The sequence below is a fragment of the Hyaena hyaena genome, unplaced genomic scaffold (assembly GCF_003009895.1).
Source record: "Hyaena hyaena isolate Hyena2069 unplaced genomic scaffold, ASM300989v1 scaffold_228, whole genome shotgun sequence".
In the NCBI taxonomy this organism is placed as follows: domain Eukaryota; kingdom Metazoa; phylum Chordata; class Mammalia; order Carnivora; family Hyaenidae; genus Hyaena; species Hyaena hyaena.
Genome location: NW_024080860.1, coordinates 595,029 through 610,312, shown reverse-complemented (window position 1 = coordinate 610,312; position 15,284 = coordinate 595,029). Strand labels below are relative to the sequence as shown.

Sequence of the window (15,284 nt, the reverse complement as noted above, 5' to 3'; positions counted from 1 at the left end):
GTAACCTCCCACAGGACATTCCTCATTCCTTTGCAGGCCCTCAATGTCTCCCACCTACCGCTAGGGTCTCCCTGTTGATTCCCTCCCTCCCTTCCTCCTCGCCCCCATAATCTGGTCCACACAATGCCAGCCCCTAAAGGCACAGATCTGAGCAAAAGCCTTCAGTGGTTCCCTAGTGCCTGCAAAGGCCCACCCCCTCATTCGCTTCTTTGTTGAATGTGTGAATTTTTATCAAAAGCTCTTAGTTAAAAAAAAAAAAAAAAAAAGAATACCTTTCTTCACCTTCAGTTTTAAAACATTTGTCTTTAAAACATCAACATTAGCATTTAACGGGAAACTTCTAACTTTCTTGGGCACCTCCGCTAACGATCACACTTCCCTCTGACTGTCGGTACCTCGGCTGACACCGGCGCAGGACGGGAGGGGTGGCCCAGAGCCGCGCACCGACACCAACAGAAGCAAGGGTTTCTACCAACGAATACATTCTTGCCGGTTCCAGACCCGGAGGGGTTCGGATAGGTGTCAGAGCGTTCCCGCTGACCCACCCGGCGCCCTCGGGTCGGCGATCCTTACAAAGGGGATGGGCAGGGCTGCAGAGCAGGGTCAGGACGCGGGAGGAAGCAGAGGGGGCTGGGTGGGGGCCGCCACCCCGGCCGCCAGGTCTGGCCAACGCTGGCCCTTACAGCGGGGACCTGGCCTGGGGCAGAGCTTCCCCGGGCTGCGGCCGCAGAGCCTGTCCATCCCGCGCTCTCCCGTCCGGCCCGAGCGGTGTAAACAAGGCTATTCCCAGGCGGCCCGGATTCCCTGCGGGAGGCCCTGCGCTCCAGCCCGCGTGACCCCCGCCCACCACGCCGGGAACCTGGCAGCGCCCGCCGCGGAGGAGAGCGAGGCTCGCGGGGAACAGGCGGGGAAAGCGGCGCGCCGGCCGTGGGGGGAGGGGCGGGCGAGGGCAGGTCAGGGCAGCCCCGGCTCGGGCCCCGCCCCTCTCCCCGCCCCCTCCGGGGGCGGCTGGACCCGATGATGGATAGGCGTCCTGGCCGGTCACGGCGGGCCTCGCGGTCCCGAGAGCCCCAGCGGGGCGGGGCGCGCGGTGGGGCTCCAGAGGGGGCGGGGGCGGTCGGGGAAGCCTCTGGGCGGGGCGGGGCCTCGGGAGAGTAGCAGCGCTCTCAGCCAATGGAAGGCGGAAGCCGTCCCGTTAGCGCCGGATCCCAGCGGGTAGGGCGGGGCGGGCGGCGCCGTGGGGATCCCGGGGCGGCCGAGGGCCCCTGACTCGGCTCCGCGCGGCGACATGGACCGGATGGCCAGCTCCATGAAGCAGGTGCCCAACCCGCTGCCCAAGGTGCTGAGCAGGCGCGGGGTGGGCGCGGGAATCGAGGCGGCCGAAAGGGAGAGCTTCGAGCGGACTCAGGTGAGGACCGGGGGACCCCGGGGCATGCGTGGCTGGGGCTTCCCGTGAGACGCAGTGCTCGGGAGGGGCTTTGAAGGGAGCAGAGGTCTTCAGGCCCAGGGAGGACCGGGCAAGGGGACCGCGAGAGGGAGCATCTGGGTGCTCAGGTCGAGGCGACCCTGGGGAGGTCGGGGACCAGGGGCATCCCAGCTGGCCCGAGGAGAAGGGCAGGGAGGCTTCGAAGAGCTGACATGATCCGTGCGGCGAGGCAGGGCAAGGGGTCACAGGGACGGTGAGAACCGAAGGAACTGAAGGGCGGCCGAATGGAAGGGGTGCCCCCTAGGCAGTGGAAGCGCATTGGGGGGCCACTCTAGTGTGGCGGCGGAGAGCGGAGCGCTGGACGGGGATGTGAAGCGGGGAGCCCTTTCCTCCCCTCTCGATCGCTTCTGGGTTGCACTGACATTCCCCTCCACTCCTAGCACCCCCTTCCTAGTGCCTCTTGCTTGGCTCACGCCACCCCCAGCTGTCGGCCTCCGAGGGCCGGGCTGCAGGGGTCTGGGCGGCGAGAAGGAATGTAGGAAATGCGACGTGTGGCCGAGTTTGGAAAATGGGGGCTGGAGGATAGGGCCGGCCAGGGGCCAGGGGCCGGCCTTTGGCTGGACAGCCCGCTGCTGGTCAAGATGAGCTGCCCAGTGATGCCCAGAGCCCTGACTTGGGGTTTTGGTTTCATCCCCCAAGATGTGCTTGACAGCAAATAGGCAGACTGCCCTATTTGTCCAGCCTGAGCAGGGCCGGGGGCCAAAATTCCCCAGTGCCATCAACAAAAAGCCACAATCCATTTTTACCTCAGAGTTTGAATGCCTGGTATATTGATTTGACTGAATAAAGCGGACATGTTTCTGGTGTTCATCAACTCGTTTGTATGCAAAATCCATTTCAAAGGGCACAGCACTTCTTTTCATCCCGGTGCCAAAGTTGTATGGGCAGATTCGTGCTTCACTCTTGCGCTCAGGGTGGAACCTTTGAAGATCCAGCTGGGACCCCACTGCCAGAGGCCGGTTCCCCTGCAGTGCTCTGCGGTGCCCCCACCCGTGCCTCCACCCCCTCCCCCAAGCACAGTACAATGTAAAGGAAGGGCTTTGGGGTTTTAGATAGAAAAGATTCCGAGGACCTGGCTGTGTATTCTGTGTATGGAATCTTGCAAAGAAGAAAGCTTTTCACCCCTGGGAACTTCATCCTTTTCTCTTTCCAGTTGCCTCTGGCCCGTTGCAGGTGTGTCTGGGGGGTGTAAAGTAGGGAGTGTCCCCTCCCTGGGTCATCCTAGCCCAGGCACAATGAGAGAGATGGCTGTTCACTGCTGCCTCCCAAGGACCAGCTGGGTTTGAGGCTTCCCCTCTGACTCTGTGGACTGGGCCCCTAGATAGAAAGAATCTTTCCACCTGCTTGTCCACCGTGGGTCTTACTGCCTCAGCCAGCTGTCTGGTCCTGAGGCTTCTTGCTCCAGGAAGCAGTGTGAATAGTCTTCTTTTTTTTAGTGGAAAAGGAAAAGAAATAGATGTTATTTTATGATAATCCATTCCGTCTGGAGTCTCAGATCAGTAAAAACTGGAGCACTAGAGGAAGACACGTAAAACTTTGACCCATTATAGTGATGGAAATTAGGTTTGTGAAAGCTTCTTTCCACCCAGAACTGGGATGTGCCCTTGCTGTCCTGGGATGGCCCAACAAAGGAGACTCTGGGCCAAGGTTTGCAGGTATTTTACATGTGGAACCCTTGTGATTGGCCGCATCTAACTGAGTGCCTTGTTTTGGAGGTGGGGGGGTGAGAGTGAGGAGGTAGGCTGGAGCAGGAAAAGAGAGGAGAGGTGTAGGAGAGCGAAGAAAAGAGAACAGTCCTAAAACTTGGCATTAGTCAATCTGCAAAAGCTCATTCTGTTTAATGACTTCGACTGTATCCAGTGTATTATGAGATATAAAAATGAGCTAGGAAAAAATTTTAATAAGTTGAGAGACCATGAGAATCGGCCAAGGTGTAGTGATAATTGAGGCTAATTACTGTGTTTGGCACCGTTCTAAGCACTTTGTTGTATTTCCTTCTTTAATCTCAACAAGGATCCATGAGGTGGGTATCAGCCCCATTTTCCATGAGGAAACTGAAGCACAGAGAGTTTAAGTCACCTGCCCAAGGTCACACAGCTGGAAGTGGTCCCAACCTTTAACCACTGTAGTGTTGCCTCTGAGGCAACAGTGGCACCCAGTGTCTCTGAGTAGAACAGTGGCATTGGAGCTGTAAGAGGTTTGAGTTTTATAGCCAGGCACTTGGATAAGCTATATGTCCCCGGGCAAACCTTTCTAAGGTTTCCTTATTATAAAATAAAGGTGATACTTACCTTACAGGTTTATTGTGGGGATTGCATTAAGTAATAGGCAGCAAGGCATTGTTGTAAACTTTGGGACAAACTTTCAGCGATTCTTGCTGTAATCTGTGGAGACCTAGGGAAGCACAAATGTAAGTAATGGTGCAGGCTGTGATTAGCTCTTCACTAGGGGGGCAGACGTGTTCCTAGGTAATGTGATAATTACCGAGAGCACATGCGGAAAGTACAAGCTGGCGTGGGCTTGGGCTCCTAGTGGGAGCCCTCACCAGGACCTAACCACCATTCAGCATGAGATAGCACTTGCTGGGGGGGAGAGGAGGGGAGGTGGGCATTCTAGAAATGGGGAATGGCAAAGGAAACATCTGGAGATGAGTGCAGATGAGGCTAAATGGCTGAGGAGCAGAATTGGCCACTCCCACCTCTCAATCCATAGCATCTGTTACTCTGTCCTGTCACTCTTTCTCTATGCTGCCTTCAGTAAACTAGGAGCTTCATGAGGGCAAGACTGTGTCTTTTTTTTTTTTTAAGTTTATTTATTTATTTTGAGAGACAGAGCACACAAGCTGGGGAGGGAGAGAGAAAGAATCCCAAGCAAGCTGTGTGCCAACAGAGCCCCAACTTGGGGCTCGAACTCATGAACCGTGAGATCCTCACCTGAGCTGAAATCAAGAGTCGGACACTTAACCAACTGAGCCACCCAGGTGCCCCACAATTGTGTCTTGCTCTCGCCTGTGTCCTCAGATTCCTGTGTTAGTGCTGAGCTGGCTGTGGGTGAGGGTAGAAAATGATTAGTGAGCTCTAGCAAGGAAGCCCTTGCCTGGGGGCTAAACTCAGCTCTGGGCAGCAGGGGGCATCTGTAATTACTTGGTGCTTTTTCCTAATGGTCCCTAAGTGCCCTCCTGGTCCTTGGTCTCCTACACTCTGAGTGAGGAGCCCTTCCCCATGCCTGTGAGGACCGTGAATTCTCTGCCTGCCTTCTGGCAGGGTGGGGACTCCAGACCCACCTCTGCAGTCCCCATCTCCAACCTGATCCCTGTTGTCTCCCTCACCCAGCCCATCTCGAGCAACCTTCAGGTTCTAAGGGAATGAAATGTGACTCCTGCCCTCAAAAAAGTTGCTGTCGTAAAAGATACCTTGCCTGCAGCACTTTACAGTTTATACAACACGTTTTAGCCATCGTTGAGGTCTACACTGTGGTTGGGTATTAGAATTCTCATCTCATGGGTGAGAGCTTGGTAACTTGCCCAGGACCACCCACTGGTGACTGAAAAGCAAGATTCAGATCCAGGGCTCCAGGTCCCAGGCCCCCTTCTCCCACACTGTCCTCATGTTGGCCAAGGAGGACAATTCTGGAATGAACCAGGAGGGCTGGCGCTCAGAGACAAAATTCCCTGTCTGTATTTACTTAGCCGGAAAATGGTTTTCTCTATGGTTTGTTTATGTTTTCACCATCCGTTTAGTGAGCAGAGAGCATGGAGGGGACACAGAGATGGGTAAGATAAAGAGACCAGCCTGGAGGAGCTCATGAGTCAGCAGAGGGGTGTACCGACCACTGTGGGGCTCTTCTACACGGAGGACTTACAGCAGCAGCATCACCTACTGAATGTGAGCCTGCATTTCAGCCAGAGCCCTGGGTAGCCCTGGGCACCCTGAAATTTGAGACCTTCTGCTCTATGGTTGGTGATTGCTAAGATCGGAAGAGGCGTCGGGGCTCTGGGAACAGAGGCTTTGGTCACAATCCCCTTGGGTGGAGCTCAGCGCAGAGTGCAGGATCCCAACCAACCGTGAGCTGGAAAGAGCCAGGAAACTTGGGTTCTGGGGAGGAAGAGACAAATATTGCTTGAGGGCCTGGTGGGGACTAGAAACATGCTGAGTGGTTTATAGCCATTATCCTACTTAATAGCTCAGGCTCAGAGAGGCCAAGTGACTTGTCCAAGGTTATGCAGCAAATAAACACAGAAGTCAGGGCTCCACAGTCTGATGACCGAGAAGTCCGAGAAGTCAGGGGGATGTTTCTGTCATTCTGCTCATGATCTTTAGCTCTGGCTTTGATTTACCTGCTAAAAAATTGTGGGGTTGGAGCAGAGGGATTCGGTGAGTCAGGGCTTCTTGACCCAGGCTGTGCAGGAATGGTTTCTAACATAAAAGGTGCTGTCCCCCTCCTGTCCCCGGCTTGCTCCCTTAGTTGGTATGGGAAAGGTAGGAAGGATGCTAAGAGCTTTCTTTGAACTTGTGGTTCTGTTCCTCCCATTGATAATAATGAGAATAGCTGACATTTATAGCATTTACTGCACGCGCGTGCTAAAGGCTTTTATGACCCACACCTGCTCTCAGTTTTTGGAAGGAATCTACAAACTGTGAGCCCTCTTTTACAGATGAGGAAGTCAAGCCTTAGACATGTCAATAGCCAGCTCACAGCTCTGAAGTCAGTGTCAGAGCTGGGACCCAAACTCAGGAAAACTGGCCCTCGATTGTGCTTGATTGTCACCCCGGAGTCACAGCCTAGACCCCTGGGCTCTCTCCCTCCCCCTAACAGTTGGGTCACCAAAGTGCTAACCTCACCCCACTTCTCTTTCACCTTCTGTCCGCTTCCTCTGTGCTCCCCTCCTCTGATAAAACTGATAAAACTGCTCTTACCGTCTGTGATGCCACCTCCCCCGACACTGGCTTCTGTAACTCCCTTTTTTCAAGGACTTTTGCTGGCTGCCGAGACACCCCTGCCTGGCAGGGCACCTAAAGGTCCCTGGTGCCTCTTTTCTAGACCTTAACTTACACCACATCTCCCTTCACTAGACCTCCGCTGCTGTCTGCCTCCAGCCAGATTCGGTATCCGAGCAAGCAGGGGCCCGTAGCTACCGTCTGTCAGCCCCATTCACCCAGCTCACACCGTGGCTTCTCTCCCAGACCGTAAGCTCCTGGGGGCAGGGTCTGGCTCTCCGTGCTGAGCCAGGCACTAGGCCTGTTTGCCTAATGTGTGGATGTAAAACAGTCGGAGGATCTACAGGGAGCCCGGGTGCCACAGGCAGGCCCCTGCTTGCACAACACTTTCCCTTTGCACATTTTGGAGACTCTCTCTCTGTCTCCTTTGATTTCTCCAATGATTAACTCTTACTAAGTGGCTGCGATGTGTGCCAGGCCGGTGCGCCCAGGTTACCTATTTAGGAGAGCGCCTGCAGCATCTGGAGTTGGGAGTAAGGGTCACAGTCGATGATTTGGATTTCCGTTAAGCTCAAAACACTTTATAAACATTCCCAAAACATGGGCTTGGACTTCCCAGGGTTTCTTTCTGCTTTGGGTGGGGCCGTTCTGAGCTGGACGGTGTTACGGGGAAGGGAGAGAAAGGGGCCTAGTGTGTCCCAGGCACCTGGACGCGGCTGATGGCAACTGATGAGTGCGGAGCGATGCAAGAGTGCCCCTGGGGAGTGAGCAAATCTGGCTCTGCTACTGAATTTCTCCTTTCCAAATGGGGAGGCCGGACAAGATTTCCAGCTCTCAACCCTTTGGGCTAATAAAATTACTGTAAGCGGGTTTCCACCCTACAGAAGAAGGACCCACACTTGATCGGAGCTCTCGGCTACTCCCTTGAAAAGCTTCCACATCCCCCCTGTGTGTGGACTGGGGCACGTGAATGGATGGTGTGGAACCTTAGAGTGGGGTGAGGAGTCCCCAGGACAGTGGAGTCCCTGTCCCAGTTGGGCACCGAAAGGGCTCCTTGCCTGGCATGTCAGCGAGGCACCGAGGAGGACTGTTCTACACCCCCGTCTACTGGCCCACTTACTCTATCACCCGGGGACAAAGTGCGGAGTAGCCCTGGGCGGGGGGCGGCGGGCCAGCGGCCAGTGCTTCTCCAGCATCCAGAGGGTTGATGACCTGGAGAGATGCCCACCTAAAAAGGGGAGCTTGTCAGCCCCACCTCCTGGCAGGGTGGGGGCTGCTTCCTGTTTTCTTGCCCAGGCAGGCGGGGAGGAGTCCTGTTCCTGGCTCGTGGGCAGTACAGTCTGACACAGTGCGGGCAGAGGGGCGGGATTGAAGGTGTCCTCTGGCTCGGACAGTGGAAGGGAGGACAGCGGAAGGGAGGACGGAGATTTTCCTGGATCTGAAAGGTTGCTACTGTCGCCTCTGTTAGCGCTACAAGACAGCTCTCGGGAAGCTGGTCAGGGCCGTTCAGGAAGCCGGTGTGACCGATTACTTCTGATTTTAACTGATATGCAGTTTATGAAGCCTATTTGCACATAACCTCCCTTCTGCCATGGAACAGCCATGCGAAAGATAGTGGTCCCTTCTCAAGTGTGGTCACTGAGGCTCAGAGAGCTTAAGCGATTTGCCCGAAAGCACTCAGGAAGTGGCCTCACAGAGGCTTGAACCTGGTGGGTCTTATGTCAAATTGTATTCTTTCTAGATCACTCTTTAAAGCTGAAGCCTGGTCTGAGGCTGGTAACTTAGAAAAATGACAGATTTCTTTTTCTCTAAGTCTTTTCTAATTGATTTATTAGGACTTTTGAAATTCCTCCCAGAAGATTTTTGCAACACGCGTAACTATCAGAAGGCCTGTATCTAGAAAGCATAAAACAAACAAACATAAAAGAGACCAAAGGACTGGCCTAAATGAAAAATAGCCAGGAAGAACTTCACAAAAGAGAATGAACAAAGGGCCTATAAACATATGAAAATGTGCAACCTCATTGGTAATCAAGAAAATGCAAATTAAAATTGCAATGAGGGACGTACATGGGTGGCTCAGTCTGTCAGACTTTGGCTCAGGTCATGATCTCACAGTTCTGTGGGTTTGAGTCCCGTGTCGGGTGCTATGCTGACAGCTCAGAGCCTAGAGCCTGCTTCGGATTCTGTGTCTCCCTCTCTCTCTGCCCCTCCCCTGCTTGCACTCTGTCTCTCAAAAATAAATAAATGTTAAAAAAAATTTTTTTTAATTGCAATGAGCTACCCCTTATGTACCCATCAGCATGGCTGAAATGAAAATGAAAAAAAAAAAAAAAAAAAAAAGGAAAGAAATAGTAACAGTGCCAAGCATTGGCCAGGGTGTAGAGCAATGGAAACGCTCATGCATTGCTGATGGGTCTGCATGCTGGGGCAACTGCATTGGGCAGCACACTGGTGTTATCCTAAAATTAAGGATGTACAGACTCAAGAGGTCAGCATTTTTCCGGTTAGCTGTATACCCAACAGCAATGCACACACATGCACCAAAAGATGGGGGGAAGCATACTCATAATCACCTTTTGTAATTTCCAGACTGGAAATAATCCAAAAGTCCCTAACAATAGATGCATCACTGAATCATGGTGTGGTCTCTCTTTGGGCTACTGTACTACACGGAGAATGAAGAAGCTGCAGTTACATTCGACAACACGGATGAATCTTATACACAGGATGGTGAATGGGAAAAAAAGGCAGACCCAAAAGGACACCCTCTGTATGCTACCATTTGTCTCAAGTTCACAAAACAGGCGAACTCAAGTTCATTTCTCGACTGCTTTACCATTGAAGGTAAACTGGTATTAAGCGTGCTGCTTCGATGGTAAAGCAGTAAGGAAATAAGGGGGTGCTGCCATAAAAGGCCAGGTGATTATTGTCCTTGGATGCAGGGGAGGTTAGTGATTGGGAAGATGTACAAGGAGAGTGTCTGACTCCTGCCATCAATCTGTTGATCGGCCTATGTTGTAGTTTATGATAATTTATTAAACTGTGCAGTTTACTTTGTGCAGTTTTCTCTATGTTATATTTCAAAATACAAAAGGTTAAAAAAAACTCCTCCCATGGAGTAAGAGACAGCATTTTGTTTTTTTAATTAAAAAAAATTTTTTTTAATTTTTTTTTTCTAGGAGAGAGAGAGAGAGAGAGAGACAGCGTGAGCAGGGGAGGGTCAGAGAGAGAGGGAGTCACAGACTGAAACAGGCTCCAGACTCTGAGCTGCCAGTCAGCACAGAGCCCGACACAGGGCTCAAACCCACGAACTGTGAGATCATGACCTAAGAGAAAGTCGGACGCTCAACCGACTAAGCCACCCAGGTGCCCCTAAAATTTTTTTTTAATGTTTTATTTATTTCTAAGAGAGAGAGAGACAGAGACAGCGTGAGCTGGGGAGGGTCAGAGAGAGAGGGAGACACAGAATCTGAAACAGGCTCCAGGCTCTGAGCTAGCTGTCAGCACAGAGCCTGACACGGGGCTCGAACCCACGAACGGTAAGATCATGACCTGAGCCGAAGTCGGATGCTTAACCGACTGAGCCACCCAGGAGCCCCAAGAGACAGCATTTTGAGGAGGCCAAGAACGTACCACTTAACATGCCTACCCACTGTTTGAAGTCTCCCCCAAATACAGCCTCCCCTGTGAAAACCCTTTTTTTAATGTTTAGTTATTATTTTGAGAGACAGAGCACGAGCAGGGAAGGGGTAGAGAGAGAGAATCCAAGCAGGCTGTGCTGTTAGTTCAGAGCCCAATGCAGAGCTCAATCCCACGAACCTTAAGATCATGACCTGAGCCGAAAATGAGTCAGATGCTTAACCGATTGAGCCACCCAGGCCCCCATCCCCTGTGAAAACCCTTCTGATGCAGCTTTTGATTGGTGACTCACGGATATCCAAGCGGCATGTTCCAAGCACCACTGTAACAGGTGGTTGTGAAGTTGAGACTTCTCATTAGACCACACTGAGCATGTGGCCCTCGGCTTTCATTCATTTGTGTCTTGTGTCTGCCCTTCTTCAGTAGCAGACGGGCCCTCAGTTCTTCCCTCATCTTTCAGTGAGTCACCCCAGTGTCTAGCAGAGGGAATTACAGACTGGCTAAGGCTTGGGAGGTTTGTGAAATACAAAATAAATCACGTGATGAAAAGTTCTCAAAGGACAGAATGAGAGAAGAAATTGTGTTTTAGGCTCAAAAGAAGCACATTTGAATAAAATCAAAGATCTGGGTGGGGGGAGGCGCCTGGGTGGCTCAGTTGGTTAAGCATTCGATTTTGGTTCAGGTCATGATCTCACAGTTTGTGAGTTCAAGCCCCGCATTGGGTTCCCTGCTGTCAGAGAAGAGCCCGCTTCACATTCTGTCTCCCCCGTTCTCTGCTCCTCCCCAGCTCATTCTCTCTCAAAGTAAATAAATAAACTTTTAAAAAAACAACAACAAAATTAGTTTAAAAAAAAAAAAAAAAAAAGCTGGGTGGTGGACTTGCGGAACACATGACCTCAGGCTTGACTCGTACTCCAAAGATGTAGATCAAGTCATGCTTGACGAGCAAGGTGTGAGAAGCTGGGAGCTTGGGAATGTCACGAGGGAGCATGGCAGAAACTCTGACCTTCAAAGAGGGGTTCTGTGAGGTCCCTCTCCTGCTGCTGCGTGGTCCCTGGGGCCAGTCCCCAATGATAGTTCTTAGTGTTAGACAGTTTTGTGTGTGTGTGTGTGTGTGTTACTGCCTGTCATGAGGCCCTTCTGCCCCATTGGGCTGGAAACTAATGCTTTCTCTGTTTTTTTCTTGGGTATTTCTTGACTGATGCTGTATTCTCCCCTCCCATTTACCATGACCCTTCAGAAAGAGATTGACAGGCATGAGCTGTGTGGCTTTGCCTCTGAGCAAGACCCCGGGCAACTTCCCTTGAAGTAGCAGGTCCGCCCAGGACTCTACTTCTCCTGGCACCCGGTTGGCATTCCAAGACTCTATGCTGAGTACCTTATTCATCTTTGAAGCCTCAGGCTCCTGATGCAGCATCTGGGTCTGGCCTGAGTAACTCTTGATAAGGGTTTTTAGAATGAAGGACAAAATACTCTGAACGAATCCCTGATGAGGGTCAGCCATTTTTGGTTCCGGTTCTGAACCGTGAACCCTAAGAAGTACACCCTGAGTCTGGGTTCATGGGAGCTTGACCGGAGCCAGCAAGAGCTGGGCCCCTGAAGAGACCAGCTTTCTGACGTAACTTGGGTGGTTCTCGGGGACTTCCTCTTGAATGTTGGCTCCCTGACTCATGCTTGGAAGTGACTTGAGGTCCTGTGTTTTCTTGAGATTCTTATTGCAGGAAGGGACCTCCCTGTACAGTCTTAAGCCCATTGCTGCTGATAAAAAACAAAACTACCCCAACACACCTAAACCGGAACTTTGTCTCCTGCCACAAACTCCCTCATTTGTTCTTTGTTCTCCATTTTAGAGAGTCCAAGTTTATAAACCACCCCTGGCCCTTGAGGCTGAAATTCTCGCTGCCATCTTTGACCTCCCTGTGTTCTGCACCCCTGTGGCTAGGCGTGGGGTTCAGTTCTGTCTCCTTGATTCCTTGATTGTTCTCCGTATCGCTCCTGCTTTTCTACCCACTGCTTCTGCCTTAGCTCACGCCTTTGCGTCGAGCCTGAACTATGTCTGGCATGGCCCAACTGGCCTTCCTGGCATCTGGCATCGCCCATTATGAGATCTACCCTTCCTTTGTCTGTCTTAAAGAGTTCTGTTTTAAAAGGCACACCTGGGGGCGCCTGGGTGGCTCAGTCGGTTAAGCGTCCAACTTCGGCTCAGGTCATGATCTCACGGTTCATGGGTTCGAGCCCTGCGTTGGGCTCTGTGCTGACAGCTAGCTCAGAGCCTGGAGCCTGTTTCAGATTCTGTGTCTCCCTCTCTCTCTGACCCTCCCTTGCTCACACTGTTTCTCTCCCTCAGAAATTAATAAAACATTAAAAAAATAAAAAATAAAAGGCACACCTGCTTGTATCACTCCATGTTTTAATTTTTTTAAAATACTGATTTATTTTGGGGAGAGCGTAAGCTGGGGAGGGGCAGAACGAGGGGGGACAGAGGATCCAAAGCAGACTCTGAGCTGACAGGCTGACAACAGAGAGCCTGACGCGGGGCTCAAACTCATGAACTGTGAGATAGTGACCTGAGCCAAAGTCAGATGCTCAGCCGAGTAAGCCACCCAGGTGCCCCATCACTCAACATTATAAAAGCCTCTTTGTCACTCTGAGCTGAAACTCAAGCATCTAGGCATGGCACAGCCCAACTTTGTGCACCCCCCTAACCCCCAGGCCCCACTCTGTCCCGGCAGCCTACCGTTTCATGCCTCTGTGTGTCTCTAGATGGAATGCCATTCTTTTTGGCCTAGAATGCTGCTCCCACTTTTTCCCCTTGCTAAATTCCTCATTCTTAAAGTCCCACCTCTGACGGTCCCTGTCTGGGAAGTCCCTCCCCCACTCTTCTAGGCAAATCTACTTGATGGTGTTTCTGTGCTCTTCTGTGTCGACGTGTTGGTCTGGATGACTGTCCCATGGATGACTGTCCCATGCTGGACTGTAAGATTCCCTGTAGCTTAGCCTTCTTTGTAGCCCTCACCCCAAGCGCAATGCTCAGGACCCGGCAGGCCCCCAATAAATATTTGCTGAGTGAACTAATAATGTGTATCAAGGACCTGATTGTATTTGACCGTTGCTGTAACAGAAAACGGAACAGGGCCCAGATCCTATTCCAAGGCAGGGGCCCCATGCTGGAGTGAACGCACTTGGTCTCTTTCACATTGGACTGAAGCTGTAGTTTTGGCTATGGTGGTAGGGAGAGGAGAGTGTGTTTTAGGAGCAGAGAGTTCAGTGGGAGGGACGCTTTCCAGAAAGAGGTGTGTGCACGTGAGAGCTGGTACCAATATTCCCCGGGGTGTGGACCGCAGGTGGAATGACAGATGCGGTAGGGAACATAATATACACCCCCCTCCCAGCATATCCACCTGTGAGGATGTTTCGTTCCATGGCGGAAAGGGTCTTTGCTGATGTAATTAAGAACCTTAAGATAGGGGGGAGATAGGGAGGGGGAGAGAGGCAAACCATGAGAGACTCTTGAATGCTGAGAACAAACTGAGAACTGATGGGTGTCGGGGGGAGGGGGGAGATGGGCATGGAGGAGGGCAGTTGTAGGGATGAGCACTGGGTGTTCTATGGAAACCAACTTGACAATAAACTATTTTTTAAAAAAATAAAAAATTAAATTAAATTAAAATCACTGACCAAAAAAAAAAAAAAAAAAGAACCTTAAGATAGGGAGAGCAGCCTGAATTTTTTCCAGGAAGGAATGCAGTTGTGCCAGCACCTTGATGTTAGCCCAGTGAAGCTGAGTTAGCCTTCTGACCTGAGGAACCGTGAGCTGATAAACAGGCGTTGTTTTAAGCTTCTAAATTGGTGGTAATTTGTTACTGCGGCGGCGATAAGCTAATACGGATGATAACAGGTAACTCACGCTCTGGGGCAGCTAAGCTCATGGAGCCCTGGCTTCAAAGCACAGACAGGCCGCCCTTTTAAACCCTGAGGGACACTTGTTATTTCATGCATGCTTATTGTGGCCATAGATAAAACATTGCATTTCCACACTTGGTGCCTCTTCACAGAAATCTTATCCTGGGAAAACAATTCAGCAGCATGTTCAAAACATTCTTTCCTGCCGGGCCGTGGAGTCCTTTGGTGCAATTCCAAGTGTGAGGGTCACAGATATAATTTACTTAACCTTACTTTTTTTTCCCCTTTAATCCAGCCCTGTGCTGTCTATTAAAAAAGGCGGGTGTGGGAAATCCCTTTGTTTCCTCTAGGATCATGATGGTGCCTCGGCTCGAAAGGGAGCTGACTTGCTATCAGGAATCAGAGGTGGGACTAAGTAACACCAGCTGTTTGCTGGTCCTTCTTTGGGCTCACCAGGGTGGTCTGCAGTGTGCCTGGGTACTCCGGGGAGCCAGGAGCTCCCTGAGCACTGAATTAAGAATTGGGAACCCTCAGTGTGCCTGGCTGGCTCAGTTGGCAGAACATGAATTCTTGATCTCCAGGTTGTAAGTTCGAGACCCACGTTGGGTGTGGCGATTGCTTAAAAATAAAAGGGGGGGGGGCGCCTGGGTGGCTCAGCTGGTTAAGTGTCCAACTCTTGATGTCAGCTCAGGTCATGATCTCACAGCTTGTGAGGTGGAACCCTGTGTGTCAGGCATCTGTGCTGATGGTGAGGAGGAGCCCGCTTGGGATTCTCTCTCTCTCCCTCTGTCTCTGCCTGCATTCACCTTCTCTCTCTCAAATCAACTCAAAAAAAAAAAAAAAAAAAAAAAAGAATCAGGCTGTGGATCCCCCACTGGGTCATGGTCCCTGCCTTCTATAGGTCTCCAGTCACAGTCTGTGAAATGAGGGGGATTGGCCCAAAGGTTTAGAGATTTGGTGCTTCTGTGAAAGCACAGTTATTTACTGCAGCAGCAGCCCTGTGAGACCGGACTGTCTTTTGACAACACCTGACCCTTGTTATTCCAGCTTTTCTGTCCCATTCCTCAGCCTCGGACCCTGACTTCTGTTTGTGTTTCCTTCTCGGTGTCTCCTTCCTCCTGGAGAGCCCTGGCTGCACTTAATTTCTATGGGTAACTTCTGCATTGGTCAGAGAGGGTCTGGTGCCTCCCCACCCACCAAGAGCTAGTCTTCCAAAGTCCCTCACACAGGAAAATTTCCTAGTGAGAAGTCTTTTGCAGTTGGCCACTCCTGCCCAGGCACCATCTTCCTGTGGGACCGCCAGGTACATCTGCACA

At 51.5% G+C, this 15,284-nt stretch overlaps 1 protein-coding gene across 1 annotated transcript in view; it reads left to right on the top strand.

Moving 5' to 3' along the window:
- Positions 1-1,266: 1,266 nt before the first annotated feature.
- HIP1 (huntingtin interacting protein 1) overlaps positions 1,267-15,284 on the top strand; it is a 150,440-nt gene continuing 136,422 nt past the window's right edge. The window contains exon 1 of the mRNA XM_039243515.1: positions 1,267-1,408. Coding sequence (XP_039099446.1) covers positions 1,289-1,408 — 120 coding nt within the window. The 5' untranslated portion in view covers positions 1,267-1,288. The remainder of the gene's footprint in view (positions 1,409-15,284) is intronic.